General features: G+C 36.6%; 1 protein-coding gene across 11 annotated transcripts in view; it reads right to left on the bottom strand.

Moving 5' to 3' along the window:
- ANK2 (ankyrin 2) overlaps positions 1-19999 on the bottom strand; it is a 629932-nt gene that overhangs the window by 212318 nt on the left and 397615 nt on the right. For 4 of the 11 annotated variants that reach the window (XM_087437710.1, XM_087437708.1, XM_087437709.1 and 1 more), the window contains exon 1: positions 15664-16504. The exons of 5 other annotated variants lie outside the window; for them this stretch is intronic. In XM_087437710.1, the coding sequence (XP_087293836.1) occupies positions 15664-15798 (135 nt within the window). In that variant the 5' untranslated portion in view covers positions 15799-16504. Of the gene's footprint in view, positions 1-4401; positions 4739-15663; positions 16507-19999 lie in introns of those variants that run through there. 2 more of the 11 variants (XM_087437715.1, XM_087437707.1) reach the window with 2 other exon arrangements.

Consider the following 19999-nt stretch of genomic DNA (forward strand, 5'->3'; position numbering starts at 1 on the left):
TAAGTGGAGCCTGTGGGTCTATTTCCCAGAGGCTTGAGATAGCTTCTCCAGAATACCCTCCCAACCCACCTTCTCCCCACAGGTTTGACCAGATTCCTTTGCTCTCGGGTCCCCTAACACTCTGAGCATTCAATCATTCACAAATATTGGCTGACTTCTGGTGATAAGCACAATGCGCACTAGGTGTTGTGCGTGGCTACAGCAGGGGCCCCAATTTATCTGTTTACGTGTCTATCTCCCCAACCAGCCTGGCCCTCCAGAGTAGATAGAGTCATGACTCACTCATCTTTGTGTCTCCACTGCCTGACACAGAGTAGATCAATAAATATTTGTGGAAATGAAGCAAAATAAAGGAAGAAGTTCAACAAAGTGAAGTTGGACAAATAGGAGCATGAAGCAGCATTGGCCAATGCGAACTAAACTAGTGAAAAGTTTGGTAGATCAAGTAAATCTCTGCAGACTTACTAAATTTTAAAACTTGGTTTCAATTCTTGATTAGCAAAATTTATACTTGTTATATTAATTCACCTAAAACTCATTACTTAAGATTAAAATTGTTTTTTAAAGTTTCCTATATAATTCTATCAGATATCCACAATAAAACCAAATAATGCCTAACTCTTCCTAAGGGTAAATGAAGAGAGTAATGGGTAGGGATGGCCTCCATCTGTATCATTATTACCTTACAACTGAAGTCACGGGGAAACTACTGAACTTGGCAATGGGCTTGATTAGGTAGACTCTGGAGCTCAACATTCTCTGACTTTAATTAGGCCAACAGATAATTGGCAACTATGACATTAGTAAAGAAATTAAATACAGAAAGAATCGGTATCTTATTGATACTAACTACATAGAACCATTAGTGTCCTGTTTCTTAGAAATAAGAAACTATAATTTTGCTCTTCTCTGGGAGAGAAGAAAAAGACTTTATATAAAGCAATAATATAAGCTTTTATTACCGTATAAATTAGCCAAAGAAGAGGAGAATTACAGACTACTCAGTATTTCTGAATGCATAACAACATACAGGAATATATTTCAATATCCCAGTAGTTACAGTAAGACTAATTACCTTTCTAAATAAAAGAGATCATTGGTATGTTTAAATTATTCTAACCAAGATACAGAGGAGAGAGGCTGTGTTCTTTTAGAATTATTACTCATATAAAATATACCTCACCTTAGTTACAGGAAACCTATATATTTAATTCCACCTCTACATTCTTATATAAATATCTACCTATAATATGACATATAAAATTAACCTGTCATATATACGTGTGTGGTATGTTTGTGAATTTGTGTATGAGTGTGTGTATATGAGTGTGTGTGTGGAGAGAGAGAGAGAGAGAGTCATAGATCCCATCTTCAGAACAAAATTATAACATCACTTGAATGAAGAAAACAATGTCCTACAATTCCTAGAATTTCCAAACCCTAGTTCATTGCCTACAATATATTAGCCAATAAAGATGATTATGATGATAAGGGATCCTTGGAAAAAAAAATATGTTAGTCTTATGCAAACCTGACAAAAAGTAATATAAATACAAGTTATTTTAATTACTCAAAAATTAAACTTAGAAAATTGCTACACAAGAATTAGATTACTTTTGGACATATAAAAAGTTAGCATTACAACTTTTATTTGCAAAGCAGTAGTTAACTGTAGACAAAAAGACCTTGTTGGTCCACCAAAATCAACTTAGTTGAAATGTGAAAATTTTTGTTAAATATTAACATCATAGATACCTCATTATTGGTCCTTGACTAAGAACCAGGTGGCAGGCTACCTTTGTCTCAGTAAAGGACAAAACTTGTGAAACTAAGAGATGTTGAGGATTTCATTTAGAAGATGCTTAGCTTGTGCCATTTCTGATTAGCAATGTTTGAAAGGGGAACCCAGCACATAAGCGAAGCAGGATGAAAACTTGGGTCTATATTAAAATCTGGTGACATCTCTACAAGACACAGTCCTCTAGAGCAGAAGTTCCACTTCCACTTGGTTTCTTTCTCCCACATATAAGAATTGTGAGGGATTTTAATAATTGAGTTTCCTCTACTGATAATATCTTTTCACCGATGTCACTGTTAATTTAGCACTGAATTACAAAGATTTCCCCTGACCTAAAGCCTTTCTCTTCTGGTTATGATTTCGAGTAAGAGAATTAATTACACGTGTTTTGATTGGGTTTACTACACTTTTTTCCCACTACATTTTGTTTTAAGATAAACATTTGTCAAAAGGCACAGTGAGCAAAAAGTTAATTCATCCTTTTTACATGATTCACGTATATTTATGTAGTTTTGATGATTCCTTATTAAGATTTTTTAATATTTTCCTACAGAATATGGACTGACATACATATATTAGGGTTCTACAGGCCACCTAGACTTGCTTTTTCCTTTAAGTGGTCCACCTACACATGAGATTCGACCACATGCAGTTTGCTTTTGTGGGCATTCACTCTGTTATTAAAGTGGACTGTAAACTCCTTGAAGGAAGAAATAATATTCTGCACTTTTTGTATTTCTTTCTCACACTTTCTACTACAATATTAATGGCTAATGCTACTGTATGCCAAACACATTTATACTCTCATTTAATTCTCGTAAACCACCCAGATGAGGAAACTGAGGCTTACTGAGATTAAACCACTTGTCCATGGATTTTTGGTAATAAATGCCAGAGCTGAGATTGGTACCCAGTCAGTCTTACTCCAGAGACCATAATCACAGCCACCATGCTCCCCACAAAAGTGCCAAATACCTTTCCACTGTTGACTGACTGACAGGAGTGTCTGCTGCCTCCTGTCCTGGGGAAAAGCTACTGCAACAACACTCCTGGCCCAGTGATCATGTTCTGATCTCCCTCGTTGCCCAATTCCCTTCCTTGTGCAGGGGCAGGGCCGGAGTTTGAACCATATGGCACCGACACCTCTGGAATTCCAGATTTCTTGCCTTTAACATTGCTAACCCAAGAGTTGTGACTTTTAAAAACATAGTTATATTATTTCAAAATATTACTGCACATTATACTCAACAAGTGAATCTAGAGCAATGTCTCTGTCACAATTGTTGCTATTACCATGCAAGGAAAAAAATTTTTCAAGCTCCACAGCATGGTAGGCTTCAAAGACAACATTTGTTCCTCTGTTTTCAAAGCAGCATGTAGACTTTTACTAGCTCATACTGACATATTTCCCTGAGTGGGATTTAAAGCTGGACTGCTTCCAAGATGGATGAAACCTCTCTCAGCTGTTTTAATTAGTCACCACACCTGCTAGTTAAATGTTGATTACACCTATAAGAAATGATAATAGTAATCCTATTTTCTTAGTAAAAATTAAGTAGTAAAAAGATACCCATAAAAAGTCCTCTCCTCCAAATTAATTGAAGAGCTAAATAAGTGTAGAATATTAAATAAAATAATTTGTTATGAAACCTAAAGAATACAGAAATAAATATTCCATGAGAGTATTTGTCTAACACTATATAATTTTCTATGTTCTTTAATTCATTTTTTGTTCTTACAAAAACCTTCTCTTTTTTTTTTTTATAGGATTCATGACAAATTCCTTTTATTTTTTTTTCAATTGTGAGGAAGATAGGCCCTGAGCTAACATCTGCCAATCCTCCTCTTTTTGCTGAGGAAGACTGGCCCTGGGCTAACACCCATGCCCATCTTCCTCCACTTTATATGGGACGCTGCCACAGCATGGCTTGCCAAGCGGTGTGTCGGTGCGTGGCCGGGATCCGAACCGGCGAACCATGGGCCGCCGCAGCGGAGCGCGTAACTGCTTGCACCACCGGGCTGGCCCACAAAAACTTTCTTTTAAAAAAGGTAGGGGGATCATTAAAAAAGCCTATATATATTCTAATAGTAGAACATTTGAAAATGAATGAAAAAGAAAACACAATCAGCCAGCAGCCATCATCCCCTTACTCAAACACGGCACTATTCTCTTCTAGAATTTTTCTACACGTACACTGTATAATACATACACACTGTATATGTGTGTATAGATAATATTCTTAAAAAGTTGGGATAATAATACTCTGTCTTATATTTTTAAAAACTAACATTACCAAATAACTTTTGTCTCTACTATTCAGTTTGAAACATTCTAAATCTCATTTAATAGTTTATAGATAGATTACAAAATTGTTTTTAGCTTTTCTTAATCATTTGTGCATCTAGTGCCTTTGATTTTCACTATTGTCAAGAATGTTGTGATAAAAAGTTTTGTAGACAAGTCTTTGTCCCTGTCTTGATTATGTCCATTTTTTAAATTCCTAACATGGAATAACTCTGTCAAAAGATGTAGATTCTTGGTACATATTGTAATATTGCAAAACCATCCGTGAGAGAGGTTGAATCAAAAGATACTGCCATACCTGTTTCTGGAAGAGGCTGTCTCGGCACAATTGCGTGGTCAAATTCGCTTTAATTGACACGTATTCATTGTGGTTTTTATTTACCTTTCTCCTTTCTGAAGAGTTCGAAAACTTAGTCATACATTTATTGGCTCTTAGATTCTTTGTCTTTGATTGTTCCCATTTTCTGTCCTCAGAGTTTCAAATGTCTTTTTTAATTTTTAAAAATTTCATGCAGGCAAGAAAACATTTTGTCATATTTGTTGCAAATTTTTCCAAGTTTGTTATTTTCTTTTTAACATATCTTTTGACTTTTAGAAGTTTTGAATTTTATAAATTAAAAAGTATAAACTTCTACTTTTAGATTTTTATTCCATTGCTTTTATGCTTTCCAATCTTGAAATCAATGAAATATTTCTCTTCATTTTCTTCTAGCTTTAAAAAAATTACTTTTTTTTTTACATTTGACTTTTAATTACCTGAAATTTATTTTGGTATGGGGCATAAGTGACAACCTTACTTGAAATTTTCCAAGCGGGCAATTTTTCCCAGTTGTTGAAAATCTTTCAATTCACTTTTACGTTCCTCTAATATACCCTTTTTCACATTTCTCTTTCCTTAAAAAGCCGGGATAACACAATGTGCTTAGAACTACCTTTTCTATGCTGGATCTACCACTCACCAGGAGCTATGTGACCTTGAGCAAATTACTGAACTTAAGCCTCGGTTTACTCATCTATAAAATGTATAGAATTATATAGATTAAATTAGGTAATATATGTAAAATCCCTAAGAAGAGTGTATTGGAATAGCAGACACTCAAAAAGAGTAAATTTTAATACTTGACTTACAGACGAGTAAGTAAGACATCAGGAGTAAGTGAAATTTATATTGTGTAAATGGTACGCAGAGCACCATTACAGAATCTGGCAAATATTAGCGGCTCAGTAAATGATAGCTATTATTAATAATTAATATAGAATTCCCCCCACATTCCTATATTTCTTTTATTTTCTTTTTATTCTCCTGCTATTTTCCACATCTAAGTCATTTTTATCCTGAGTAGAATAGATGTAGTCCTAATGTCAGATCAAGTGCTTAGGGATGGGCTGGAAAGCAGCCCAGGATCAATAACTTGGCTGACAATGTCCAGGTGAGGCTCTGACACATAGCTGAAGCTGCCCGGGTCACATTTTGAATAGAAACGGAAGTTGGCTTGCCATCTGGATCACTGCTTAATTCTTCAAAGAATTAATTGGTGAGTATGTACAAATCAACACCAAAGGAAAGGTTGATTCTTCAATCTGTATTTATATACTGTATAACAAAAGAGAGAGAGAGAGAGAAACAAAGAAAGAATGGAGCATGTAGAATTCATTATTTACTTTCTTGAAAGAAACTGATTTAATACTTAATTTTACATATCTTTCAGAAGTGCATATATAATTCTAAAAACTGAAAATACATGGAGTGAATATTTGACATTTCACATTAGTCAATGTACTAAGCAATTTTAATGAGGCCAGAAGTTTATTAATCACCTCCCATGCACAACATGACTCTTTAGGCAGAAGTGTGGAATTCAGCCAGGATATTGTACTGGACTTCAATTCCAAGGGAGGATCAGATCATTCAGAACGATCTTGCTGTTCAAGCTACCTGCTCAATAGTGGAAAGAAATTCTGACTTTTAAAAATTTTAGGACACATTTTCATAATAATGTCTTAGAGTACATCAATGCCTAGATTTCTGATGGGAGTTTAAAAGATTAAACAACAAATGAAAGGACTTTATATAGGAGTACCGTAATTATTAGTTTTTGGAAGTGGAGCTTAAATTTACTCTAAGTACTGTGGTTTAAAATTCCATTGCAATTCAATGCAGACACTTTCTTACTTTTAAGACAATGCATAAGAACTATAGGAGGGCCCCATTTGCTGGCAGAGCAGCCTCTGTTCCCATATGTCCTGTGTGGCCTTAGTTTCTGTAATTACCACTAAATAGAATTTTGGCAATCGGTTGAATTAACCTGCATTAGAAGAAGCATAATAAAATGAAGAGTTTTTATTCTCTTAAGCTGTTACGCATTGATGTTACATATTCAGCCCTGTCTCATCAGTAAAGTCAACCTCGTAGAACATGCAGCAGTGGTTATTATAGTTTAGTGCACTTAAGGGTTACTTAGAGATCATGCTAAATCTTGTTAAATAAATATTCTTGGCTCCCAACTTGGAGATTCTAATTCTGGAGGTCTGGCGTGAGGCTCAGCAATCTACATCACTTTACAACACCTCAGTTGGTTCTTCTGATGTGGGTGGTTCACAGAACACACTTTGGGAGATGCTGACACAAAGGATTAACTGGACCTTTCATTCTATGTGTTTATTACACAACCCATATACGCTTTATCCCTGTGTCATCATCAATCATTTAGTTGGTCAAAATGTGTGATGTAAGGATGTATTAAAAAGCTGAATATGATAAGCCATTTTTTAAAAGAAATAATTATGTGTTGTAGATATATGGACAAGTTTGTAAAACATAGACTTTATTAATAGAAAATTCTGAATGGATCTTATTTCTGAAAAATGCCCTTTTCCTTTCATAAATCCAGGAAAAAAAACTATATGTGACAACCAGTGATTTTCAAAAAGGAAAGAGTCACAAGTTTTCCTTTGTACTTCTGTTTTACTAGATGTCTTAGTAGGTGCTTTCTAACTAATTTCCTTCAGAAGACCAACAATCTGGAAAAATATGATACTAAAGTAGCAAATCTAAAGAGACTTCAGCTCTAGTTTTAATACATTATTTCTGCCTGGAGAGATCGAATTTCTTGTACTTTTCCTTGATAAAGTAAGAATTTTTCGTTAGACAAATTATCAATCATAGAGATTTAATTTTAAGTACATGATGTGTTTATTTAATAGAGTTGTTATACTAGAATGTAGAAATTGCTACAGTATCATGTAGAACATAAAATTATACTTCAAAGCCCCATTTTGTAACTCATTGATAACTGAGGTAGGTAAAGAGTACAAAAAAAAAATACCAAAATTTAAAATAAACAATGTCAGCAACATTTATAATTCATCAAAAACACTGCTTTAACTCACATCTCTACTATTTAACACCCTGCTTTCACATAGCTTTTAGATACAATTCATTAGCTCAAAGACACCATTGAAATGATTACACTTCAGATAATCATTGTAAGTTGTAATATTTTTGCCCACACAAATATGATGTGAATGTCAGCTTTGAAAAGTCAAATACTTAAAATTTTGACAATCAAATGTGATATAATATGCCCCAAATTTCAAGGAGAAACCTTAAATGAAATGAAGGAATCAGAAAACCAGTAGATATTTCTTGTGGCATTATAAATTTTAAGTTTCACCCACTAAAAGGACATGCAATCCAAAACAGCAACTGAAAGTGGATAAGAAGCACGGCAGATGTCTGTGTGGGAAGGAAGCAGAACGTGGCTGAAAAGACAGCTCTCTCCCCAGAGTATTCTCAGCTCTGCCATACATGTGACCGTGAAAGAGCCACTGTACGTACAGTGGAACTAATTTTATTAAATACAACAGAAGAAAGACTATTAAAAAACTACTACATATTTCAAATAACTATGTTTGGTTTGGATGAACTTCATTGTAAGAAATATATAATAGACATTATATTAGATATTGTTTCTATTGTAATTACCCCTCTTATCACGATGTAATCTTTCACTGAATTTCTTTAAAAGGCAATGATTGCATTTTATGTACAATTTGATATAGAAATGCATAATAATTCAAGAAAGTGTATATTATTTTACACAGTAAATACGTTTTATAGAACTAGTATTTCACAGCAATGTGCGTGCACTTGCAACAAGGGTACATTCCTTTTCTGAGCAGGTTGTAATTAAAACTTCCTAGTCACCGAGTTCTTTAAATGTTTTTAGAAATGTCTTTTGTACCTCTATCACCTTTTCAATTTCACAGCCTGATTTCATCCAAGGGCTTGTCACCAACTACTGGAAAATGCCCATAACTGGATTTGCTGCCTTGGGTGATTTCCAAGTCATTCATTTATTCATATTTTCCACAAATATTTACTATTAAGTAATATAAGTATCTATTAAGTGCTAGGTACTTTGTTAGACACTGCAAAGAGAGTGGATCTTCTGATATGCAAAACACAATCTAATTGATTCTCCTAAAACGGTCTTTGATCAGTGGTCTTTCACTAGAATAGAGTCCAAATTCTACAGCATGGCTTATGAAACTCTTGATAATCCAATCCCATGCTTATTATCCAAATTTCACGTGTTCTCCACATGTCCAATAGAAACTAAGTGTTACAGACATGGGGATTTATACACTGCTTCTCTACCGTTCTATGTTACTTTTGACCCCAAGACTGAGTTTATCTGCCCATAATGTTGCAAGATTTGACTTTTCTGCAACCCTCTGAGACTGAGCGGCCATCCTTAGGTAATCCATAACACCCTGCACTTTCCCACCACACTGTATTGGGACTCCCGCTTTGTCCATCCCTGGATTACGCTCCTTGAAGCCAAGGTTTGCATGCCTTATTCATCTTGATAGGCCTAGGGCCTGGCACTCAGCAGACGCTCAGTAAATGCTTACTGAATGTATTTTCTTCCCCACAGGAACAAAGACTGTACTCTCCTTCCAAGATCTACTACAGGCTCCAACTTCTCCATTAGCAGAAGGGATATGCAAAATATTTAACAACCGGTACAGCTTAGGCACCAACCAGTCACAACAGATGCTGGCTGTAGCACTGGAGGAAGGTGGTCCTAGAGACCCCTTGCTGGTCCAGGCATTATCCCTTTGTCTGCTCATTTTGGGGATGGAAGTGGACTGGGGAATCCTGGAGATAGGCTCCAGGTAAGCTCAGTAGAAGGGGCAGGCTGGTGGTCTCACTGACGCAGCTATTTACCTAGCCTGTATGGAAGCATTTCAAGCCTAAATTTTGGTAAATTGGTACAGCTGTTCTGCTCCAGACCGGCTCAATATCAGCCCATCTACGAGGCATTCCCAGAACACTGGTCTGCGCTGGTCCTTCCCTCCTTCAGCATCTTCCAGGTCCTCACTTCTTTACTCGCATTGCCACTGAATTGCCTGTTGCCTTTTACGGTTAACTGATTACATGTGGATAAGTCCTATTTCTAAAACTAGACTGAAAGTTCCTAAAGGACAGAAGCCATGTCTTATCTTCCTTCAATATTTATCTTTAGGTAAATCATCCAAAAGTTACATAACCATGCTCTATATCACTTCATATTTCTTGAAATGCTTTACTAGAATGATTTTCATTACACTCTTGGTTCTTTTTAGGGTTAATATCAAAACTAACTAAATGAAGAAAGTTTCCTTAAAGCAGTTATAAAAAGGCTACTGGGGGCCGGCCCCGTGGCTTAGCGGTTAAGTGTGCGCGCTCCGCTACTGGCAGCCCGGGTTCGGATCCCGGGTGCGCACCGACGCACCACTTGTCCGGTCATGCTGAGGCTGCGTCCCACATACAGCAACTAGCAGGATGTGCAGCTATGACATACAACTATCTACTGGGGCTTTGGGGAGACAAAGAGAAAAAAAAAAAAAAAACGGAGGAGGATTGGCAATAGATGTTAGCTCAGGGCCGGTCTCCCTCAGCAAAAAGAGGAGGATTGGCGTGGATGTTAGCTCAGGGCTGATCTTCCTTACAAAAAAAAAATAAAAATAAAAAAAATTTTAAAAAAAGGCTACCGAAGATAACATTCACTATATCATTTAAAGTCTCTTATATCTGTCCTCTTAGAATGCAAAATTGAAGAAAAGTTTAACTCTCTTGACATACTGATATGCTTCATAGATAAAGAATCATCTCTCTCTCTCTCTGTTTCACACACACACATACACACAGAGACCACTCCATTAACTTAGTAAATAGCACTATCTTGTACCCAGTTGCTTAAGCCAAAAATCCCTTCTCTTTCTTTTATAATGCCAAAATAATCCTTCAATAAAAACAAAAATACACCTTGAATCTGACTACTTCTCTCCTCCACTGTTAACACCCGAATCCAACCCTCCACCATCGTTCACCTCAAGGGTTTCAGCGACCACTTAAATTGGCTTCCCTTCTTCCTCTCTTGCTGTACTCACAAGCTATCTTCCACCAGAGAAAGAGACAGAGAGAGAGAGAGAGATCTTTCAAAGCATAAATGAGGTCCTACCATCTCCCTGACTAAAACCCTCCAGAGGTTTCCCACTGTACTTTGAGTGAAACCCAAGCTCCTTTACCCAGATTCATTACCTTTAGAAAACCAAAACTCCCGCCAAGGTGGGCCGTGCCTGCCTCTCAGACCTCATTGCCATCCCCTGTCTTCTTTGTTCACTATGCATCAGCCACGCTGTGCTTCTGTCCCTTGACCATGCCCAGCACATCCCTGCCTCAGCTCGGCAGCGAGCTCCCCCACCCCCACCGCAGGAGCTCTGTCTTGTCATCATTATATGGCCAGCATTTAGAACCATACCTAGCTCAATACATATTCGCTGATTGACTTACAATCTCTTGATTCAGCATAGCAGAAAAGTACTGAATTGCGATCACAATAACACCAGATTTCACTGCTCGTGGTCTAAAGTCACAAGAAAATTTACAGAGTAACGAAAAGGCTGATATAGAGAAAATAAAATTCTTTACTATGATTGGGGGAAAATGTTAAAATACATGAAACAAGAAAATAAAAATCTCTGAGGATAAACTGGTAAAAAGAGAAAGATGTAATAATTCAAAAATCAGCTAGGATAGATAACCTAAGGAATGTTTGTGACAAAGCATCACATTTATGGTTTGCTCTAGGGACAAAGCAAATTCATGTGATGTGGTAAAGAAACTACAATAAAAAATATATGATCTCAATGCAAAAAAATATAGAGTGCACTTAGCCCAAATGCAAATCTATAAATGATGCCGTAACAAAAATACAAGCCAGGAAGAACATGAAATGAAGATAAATTCCTGAAGCTGTTCAAGATTGCACTTTACCAAAGCATGGGCGAGAAGCTCTCTCTCTGGAGCCTACTCAGACCCTTCATGGCTTTGCTGACTCATGTCCCAGACAGAGCTCCCCTAGGACCCAGAGCATCTCTGTAAGACATCTCTAAGAGCTTTTTCTTTCATAAGTGAACTTGGACTATACCTACCAGTCCTCTGCATAAATGAACATGAAAAGGTGTCTGAGAGATGATGCAGTTTTCCCTACTGTGATCAAAGAAAAACTCATAACCATTACTAGGACTTATTCTGAATAAGAATTTAAAAGCAGCTGAACTTTGTTCTTGACTCTCTCCTGCCCTACATGTTTCCTCTTTTTGGAACTGTCAAGCTGACTGTGATAATAGCAAATCTTTGAGTCCTTTAAGGATTAATGTAAGAAGCTACCACATTTCGGAGGAAAACCCTAACATATGCTAATGAGTCTTACATCTTCATTAGGAAGGCAGATATTTTCTCAGTGGATTTGGAATAAGGTCTCTGGGGTAGAGTTCTCTCGTGCCCTTAAAATTTGAGTGAAGAGAGAGATGGGCTTGAGAATATATACTGACAAGAGATGGATTGGAGTCCAGTCCAGTCCACTATCTGTGGTTGGAGGTGGGAGTCTGCCCAGAGGTTTGCCTATTCTTTTTTCTCCATGCGAATACCTCCCTGCTACTAGAGTCCTCACCGCACTAGCAAAATGAAAAACAGAAGTTGTAACTAGAATTTGAAATGTCTTTCCAAATTGCTTTCCAAATAATTAAATAATAATTTAATTAAATAATAATTAAATAATAATTTAATTAAATAATAATTAAATAATAATTTAATTAAATAATAATTAAATAATTAAACTTCCAAGAAAAGTTGACAGCATACCCAGGAATGTCTACCAGTCTCAACAGAATCTTATAAGCCTGAGTATTATAATATTTTATATTATAAATATACAGCCAAGATCGGTATGATTGGTTCACACAGAATGGTAACTTATTATCATTTTAATTTATATCTTTACAAAATAGAAAAAATAGTAACTAAAATTAATGTTTAGTAAATGAAAAATTTTGCAATTGAAAATTGAATAACAGAAAAATATAGTGCTGTTGGAACACAGCCAGGCCTATTTATTTACCTGCTATGTGTTACTGCTTTTCCTACAGCAGCCGAGATGAGGAGCTGCAGCAGAGACCACGTGGCCCACAAAGTCTATAATGTTCACTCTCTGGCCCTGTGCAGCAGCAGTTTGCTAAACTCTGCTCTGGAATTTAAATATTAATCTGTATATACATTATAAAAATAACATATTATTGGTCCAGTTCTAGTATTTAAAAATTTTGTTTAAAAAACAATTAAAAATAATTGTTAAAGGTTGCTTTAAAACTTAGAAAATTATCATACTGTCAAAATAATATTTAGTTTCATTTTCTATTTTTTTGGTATAATTTCTGTGTTTAGCTATGTAACATATCTGGAAATTATTCTGGTCTGATTTTCTTTATCTTTCTTATAAAAACTTATAAGCCTATAAGTGGAATTTCAAATATGGACATATAATAATATTGTTCAGGGAGAAATTATTTTTGTTCGCTTACTTCCAACACAATTTCTGGTAACTAATTTATTCCTCATTGCCATGATTATCTATACAAATAAATGTGAGAAATTTCAAAATTCTAAATAAAACAAAGAAAAGAATGAAGTATTAATTTACATAAAGCCCAGCAGTTTTAGTATTTACATTTTTTCCATGAGTTTAGTTCTGATTGTGAATAAAACTGGAAAATTTATTTATTTGAAAGTTTTGGCTGAACAACACAATAAACTCTATAAAACATTTCTAAGTTTATTTCCAGAAGGAAAAAAGTGCCAAGATCCTCCATTTCTGTTTTTACCCATCAAAAAAAGAATATTATAAAAATATAAGTTAATAAGTTCTGAAGCTCTTTATTATTAATTGTGACAAACATGAATGATGGAAAGTGACTAATTAAGGAATGCATTTATCTAGACGACTTAAGGAGTGAGTGACTTCAGTCTTATAGTACCCATTTAAAAGTAAAGAAAGATGATGGATTTCTTAAGTTTGGGAAACCTCAGCTAGATAGAACCACATATTTTACTCAAGTCGTCCTTGGTATTTAGAATTAATTTTTTTTTGTCCCATGGCCAAAGTGAAGAAATTCTGAGTAGAATATCACTTCAGAAGGTAAATAACAAGTGCGTTTCCATCTCTATCATACCTTTTCATGTCATAACATCAGTATATGCTCTCATCTATAAAATCTTTGACAGAAGAGTTTATTCAATGATCAGCAGGTTATAAGTATGTTACTTAATTCAGAGAAATCAGATTATAATATTTAAAAAAACCAAATCAACTCACTTTTTTCAGCGCCAGCATCTATATTAATAGGATAAAAGGATTTTAACGAAGGAATGATATTGCTGTTAATTATTTCTTTTAAAAAGTTTTAATCATTTTCTGAACTCTGAAGTTTTGAGTGAATTTCTCATTCCAACCCTTGGACCTCAAAATCATGTGGACATTTGCTCTTTTTTACCTAAAAGAACTAACCAACACATCAAGATATCACCACTTCTGTTCTCTACATTTAAAAAACATGCTTTCACATTTAATTTTTAAAACACCTCATTTATTTTTATGCATTACATTTTTCTTAATGATTTTTAAAAGGTGAAAAAATGGAATACATCTATATAACTTAAAAATATTGAAAGAATTATTAACTAACATTTTAAGGAAGGGTCTAAATTCTAAATTAATAAAAAATATTCATAGAAACTACCTTTTAAATGAGGCAGTTACTTCTTAGGGAATATATTTATATATTGCAACTAAGCAAGCACATAGAGTTACTAAAAAGTTACAAAAAAGTTCACCTTTTTTGTCTTGTCAGTCCAGAAATTGCACCAGAAGTGGCCGCTCAGAAATCTGGAGTGACTCCCTGGGGACGTGGGTGATTTAAACCACAGCCCAGAAGGAGAAACTCGGCTGCTCCTGGTTAGGAAGCTGGGCTGTGTGGTCAGTAAGGCAGGTGCTCGCCCTTCCCAGGGGGTTGCCTCCTCCCCACTTTACTTTCTCTTTATTCCCTTGCCTGCGGTCACTTCCATCCCCATTCCAGAAGCTCTGCCCTCTTTTCCACTACAGTGCTGACAGACTGTCTTTTCACTTCTGCCGACTGCAAACACTGGCTCTGCATGTTGTTTTTATTGATAGGTTCTTAATTTCTGTTTCAGTTTCACTGTGGTCTGATAGAATTTCAATGCTATGAAATTATGAACTTCATCCAGGTCAGAGTAAAGGCCAAAGAGGGTAGGGCACCATCCTACCCTGCTCACAGACTGGCTGTTCTCACTCCTGGAAATATAATCACGAGGCATGTACTTCCATGAGGACAACCTCTCTGTTTCTCTTACTCAGAAACTCGACGTACCTTACTTTCATAGTTTCACTCTGAAATAAATAACTTGTGCTAAGGTCAAATTCCTGGATCTGACAGATCAAAGATAAACTTTATTCTCCAGCAAATATGAAAATCGAAATATTTCAGAAAGAGATTTTTGGCCCTCCCCCCAAAAAATCACAACAAGCCTTTGTAACTATTTTAAGGAACATACCATGACTATGTATTATTAAAATCTGAAAGTCAACTTAAACATTTGATTGCTCAACTTTTAAGCCTCTCCACAAAATATTATTACCATAATCAGAATGGTATTTAAAGGCCTTTTCACTGAAGTTCATCAAATATTAGAAGTAAAATGCCTTCACAGGCTGAGGCTGGGATCTGAAGTTAGCACAAGCTTAAATGCTCTGTGACTGAATGAAAAGTGAACCATACAGGAATATACAAATAATCAAAAGAATGTGATGGCCTGGTTGTAAGTGAATCTCTGCAAGATTGCAACAAGTCATTCTATAATAAAATATATGTTGAGTTTTGGACAAAATTTCAAATTAAAGAGACAGCATCATTGCTTATTCCCAAATGTCAGTTCATAGCTGAAGCCAGCTCAAAGGGAACAAACATGTGGCAAGGCAGAGCACACAGAGGAAACCAGAGTGTGCCACTGAATCAGAGGCAGTCAGGTGGCCCGATCACATTGGTTTTATTCTGTACACTTCCTTCCAGGAAGTTTAGAATTTTGACCAATGAGGTCTGCTGTTGATTCTCATTGCCACCATCCTCCTCTCCTCCTCATTTGTGGCTTGGAACTTACCCGCTCCCCAAGTTCTTTGGTGTCCTCGCTGTCACAGCCATAGTAGTCTGGGGATTTATCCAATTCCGGCATATGTCCCTGTGCTCCCACGCTCTTACTAGCATGGCAAGACGGGCAGAGAGCTGCATTTCCCATGTCAGTTCTACAGTTCCTACTGTCAGTGGGCCAGTCCTTGCCCTCTGTGCTGTGTCCAGGGCTCCCAGGGGGATGCTAACGTGGAAAATTCATCCAGACGATCCTTGGCTCCTCTGCTCAATTTCCCTACACGCCCCTCACCAGTTCTCCCCATGTGCTGGCTGGGTTGCTCGTGTCAGAGAGAACTCAAAACCCCAGCAACTGCAGGCTGCATTCAGTGACCATTTCCAATTCAGGCGCTGCCAGTCTATTTTTACACCTACCAGGCCAGCTATGCATGTCAATGGAGTGAGGGGGGTGAGGCCAAGGGAGGCCAGGGGAGGGGCGGTGTTGTTTTGTTTTTCACCAGGCAAGCAGCCTGCTTTTACACATGGACTTCAGTTCCTGCTGTGTGAAACGTCTCCACATATTAGAATGTTTGCATTACTCAATGAATGCCTTTGAGACTTTTGATTTTCCCCCTCTGTTTTTCTGCTCACACAGAACACTAAATCTGCTAATGATTTCACTTTAACAGCATAACAGATAAAAATTATTTTTGTAATTGCTTAAACCAAGAGGCATCCACTTGGCTTACATACATTATTTTTTCATGATCATTTACAGAAAACAATTAGCCATCCTTCCAGCATTTGAAATTCACTGGAACCACATCAATCAAAACCACATCATTTTACACTGGTATGGCTGTTTTACATTTTATAAATTATCCACAGTTTTCCATTATTCATGATTATGCCACATAAGAGCAAACATTTTGATTCATTTATAATTTTTCATTTTTAATATTTTGAAAATGTTTCCCCCAGCTTTACAAAAAATAATCAAGAATGGCTTTCAACACCGTACATACATACTATCTTAGGTGAAAGTTTCATAAAAATGAAGCTTCAATATCAGTAACAAGATGAGGCTGGTAACTGAGATGGATCAGGCAAAGCCTTTTGTGTTGCTTGAATTATTTTTATATAGACCAAACTAATGATTTATCATAATATGGTAATTTCTCATCAAATGTTCCACATACTTGAACCGTGTACTGTATTAAGTAAGCTATGATGTTTAATGATATGTTTACAAAATCTTCTAAAAGAATGTGTTTTTAATTTTCTTTTCTTCTTCTCTAAGGATCTTAGTGCCTTACAATGCCTTACAAAGTCACAACGGGTGTTTCTTCTTGAATATATGAGAACTATTTTATTTAGAACATAAACCAAGATTTTGCCAGCTGTTGAAAGAAGGGCACTTTTTTTCTCACTTTAGAATCAGTTAGTTGATTATTTTTAAAACATGAAAATTTAATATTCTACAGTCTTTTAACATATAATCATGCAACTTAAAAACTGGAAGCAAATCCTAAAAATTCTCTCTAGCCTCCTCCTCCCTTATTCTAGGCTGAGATCTGAAACTCTGTACTTAACACATGTGAAAGGAATATTGCACCATACTAGATTAGGGCAAGATGTCCCTAGGTGCTAGATAAATAATTGTGCAGCACTTTAACAGCATGAATTGTTTCCTGGCATCTTTCTGTCTCGTTAATATATCACCCATTCTACCACCATGCCCTTGATTTTGCTCCTCCTCCATCCAAGCACGCATCGCCCCCCCCTCCCCCAGGCCACGGTCACTGTCTCTTTCAAAGGTCATCTTAAAATTCACTTTCCCCTGAAAGTCTTAATTTCACCTATGCTAGTTCCTTAATTGTTCTATCTTTTTGACTAAAGTTGGGACAACTATCAGCTCTTGCTCTTTTTACATAATATGCCTTGTTTCTCTCACTGACCTGCTCACAGACGTGAAATACGCACAGTAGTATTAAATGTTTGTTAAGTAAATGAATAAAAGGCAGCCACAGATAGGAGTACAATTCATAATATCAATATTTAACTGGACTACACTGACCTAAACTTCTCCTTTTTACACATTAACAGTAACAGATTTAATAATTTTAAACATTTTTAAGCATGACAAATCTAATTTCATTTCCAGATTTTAATCTTTGCGGGGCCGGCCCAGTGGCTTAGTGGCTAAGTGCGCGCACTCCACTACTGGCGGACCGGGTTCGGAACCCGAGCACGCACCGACGCACAGCTTCTCCGGCCATGCTGAGGCCGCGTCACATACAGCAACTAGAAGGATGTGCAACTATGACGTACACCTATCTACTGGGGCTTTGGGGGAAAAAAGGAGGAGGATTGGCAATAGATGTTAGCTCAGAGCCGGTCTTCCTCAGCAAAAAGAGGAGGATTAGCATGGATGTTAGCTCAGGGCTGATCTTCCTCACCAAAAAAAAAAAAAAAATTTTTTTTAAATTTAAAAATATTAATATTGTTGGGGGTGAATTTTCCTAGAAAAGAATTTTTAGTGCTTTGTTACAAAAGAAAAAAATGTTTATAAAGTACACCAAGAATATGAACGAAAAAGAAATGTTGACAACTCTTAGAAGATACTTTTTCTAAATGCCTAGTAATTAGTCGTCTTCTACTCTTCTCTCTTTTCTTCATCCCAGGGAAATCATCTCATTCTTTCCCTAATAGAGAAACAACCTGCTTGTTGACTATAACATCCATGCTCCTATCATCAGGGCCTCCCAAAATATGCCCCATAGTGGTTCTGCCACTAAAGTTGAACCCCTAGACAAGAATGGGAAAGAAAAGACAAATACACCCGCTGGTGCCCCCTGTGATCGCTGAAATTTTCTATTTTCTGACCGAACAGATTTAAATTATCAACCTGGAAAATATCACAGCTATGAAAACAGAACTTCCATTGAACAACTTTATATTCATGATCACTCCAAACTTTGCCCATGGTCTGATGCTTTCTGCCTAAGCAAAAACAAGGTGAGAGGGGTCTGCTTTGGAGAAGAGGGCATTACTCCAGAAGTTAAAAGACTTCTAGTTCTATCTCCAGGTGGTTAACCAAGAGTGGCTGCCAGAAAGGTTTGTCATGAAAGCTTGGGTGATGTGACAACCTATATACTTATTTTGTCAACGAGAAGGTAAGGTTAGCAAATACCGTGCAGTACCCATGCCATAATAATGTGCCGCAGACTCTTGGGATCTCTGTGGACATCTGACAAGGACATGTTTTCTGCCAGGGCGGAACAATGTCACCACTGTTCCTCAAAAATGCTTCAAAGTCATTAGGACAAATTACTCAGAAAGCAAATATTTGCCTGTTTGGCCACACTTAGAGCAGGGTACTTGAACGTGGTGCATGAGTTAGAAAGTGAAATTCAAAACCCCATGATGTGACATGTTTGCAATATCTTCTTAAGTTCCCAGGCACTTTTACTGTTATTATTTCATCTGTATTGCTGTGTTTCAAATCTATCAAAAGAGAATAATGGTTAAGGACTGAGAACAAAGGCCATCTTCTTAGCTGTAATCTTCTGAAAGCAGCTACTGAAGTCCCTGTGACAGCAAATCTGAAGACCATCCTCTGCAGCTTTAAGTTTCACCTTTTAAATAAGAAGCAATGATTACAGAATCATCAGAAAACTAACACCTTGGAGAAGAAATAACTGTCTCAGTTCTATAACTTAATCCAGAATTAGATCACAGCTTCAGTAGTGGAGTAAAAAGACCTCTTAGCTAGGAGGAACTAATCCCAGATTTTTGTTCTACCACTAACTTACCTGTGTGGATTTGTGTAACCTTTATCAAATCTGGGCTTTAATTTCTTCTTTTTTAAAATAGGGGGTTAGATTAGATGATTGCTAGATCCTTTTCTCCTCTGAAGTTCTTTACTTCTAAGAAACAGAACTTGTTAACATTGGAACACACACGGTGGTAGTTGAAGCTGACCATCTATTTAGTTTGTTAGCATGAAATTTAAAAAAAAAGGGTAAGAACCGTTCTGTATCTTGCATCACGGGTCCCTAGTTCCATGAGCTAAGTTCTACGAGCTGACTGTGTGCAGCAGTGTGTCCCTGGGAGAGGCACAAGGGAAGATGAAGGGACCACTCTGTAAAATATGATGAACTCTTTGTCGGTGTCCAAGAGCTCTTTTCCAAGATGAGGATTCTTCGCTCTTGCTCCACCTTTCCTGAATATTAGCCCCACTGAAAAACTCGAAGCATTTTGGAAACCACATCTGCCAGTTTTCTACATCTCACAATCATAAAACAACTTTCACCTAGAAATTGTCTCACTCTGCAAAACCGACATTGTAGGACAGCTTTAGAGGGCTTGTA

Source organism: Ceratotherium simum, chromosome 12 (assembly GCF_057802395.1).
Source record: "Ceratotherium simum simum isolate JZ-2026a chromosome 12, ASM5780239v1, whole genome shotgun sequence".
NCBI classification, from domain to species: Eukaryota; Metazoa; Chordata; class Mammalia; order Perissodactyla; family Rhinocerotidae; genus Ceratotherium; species Ceratotherium simum.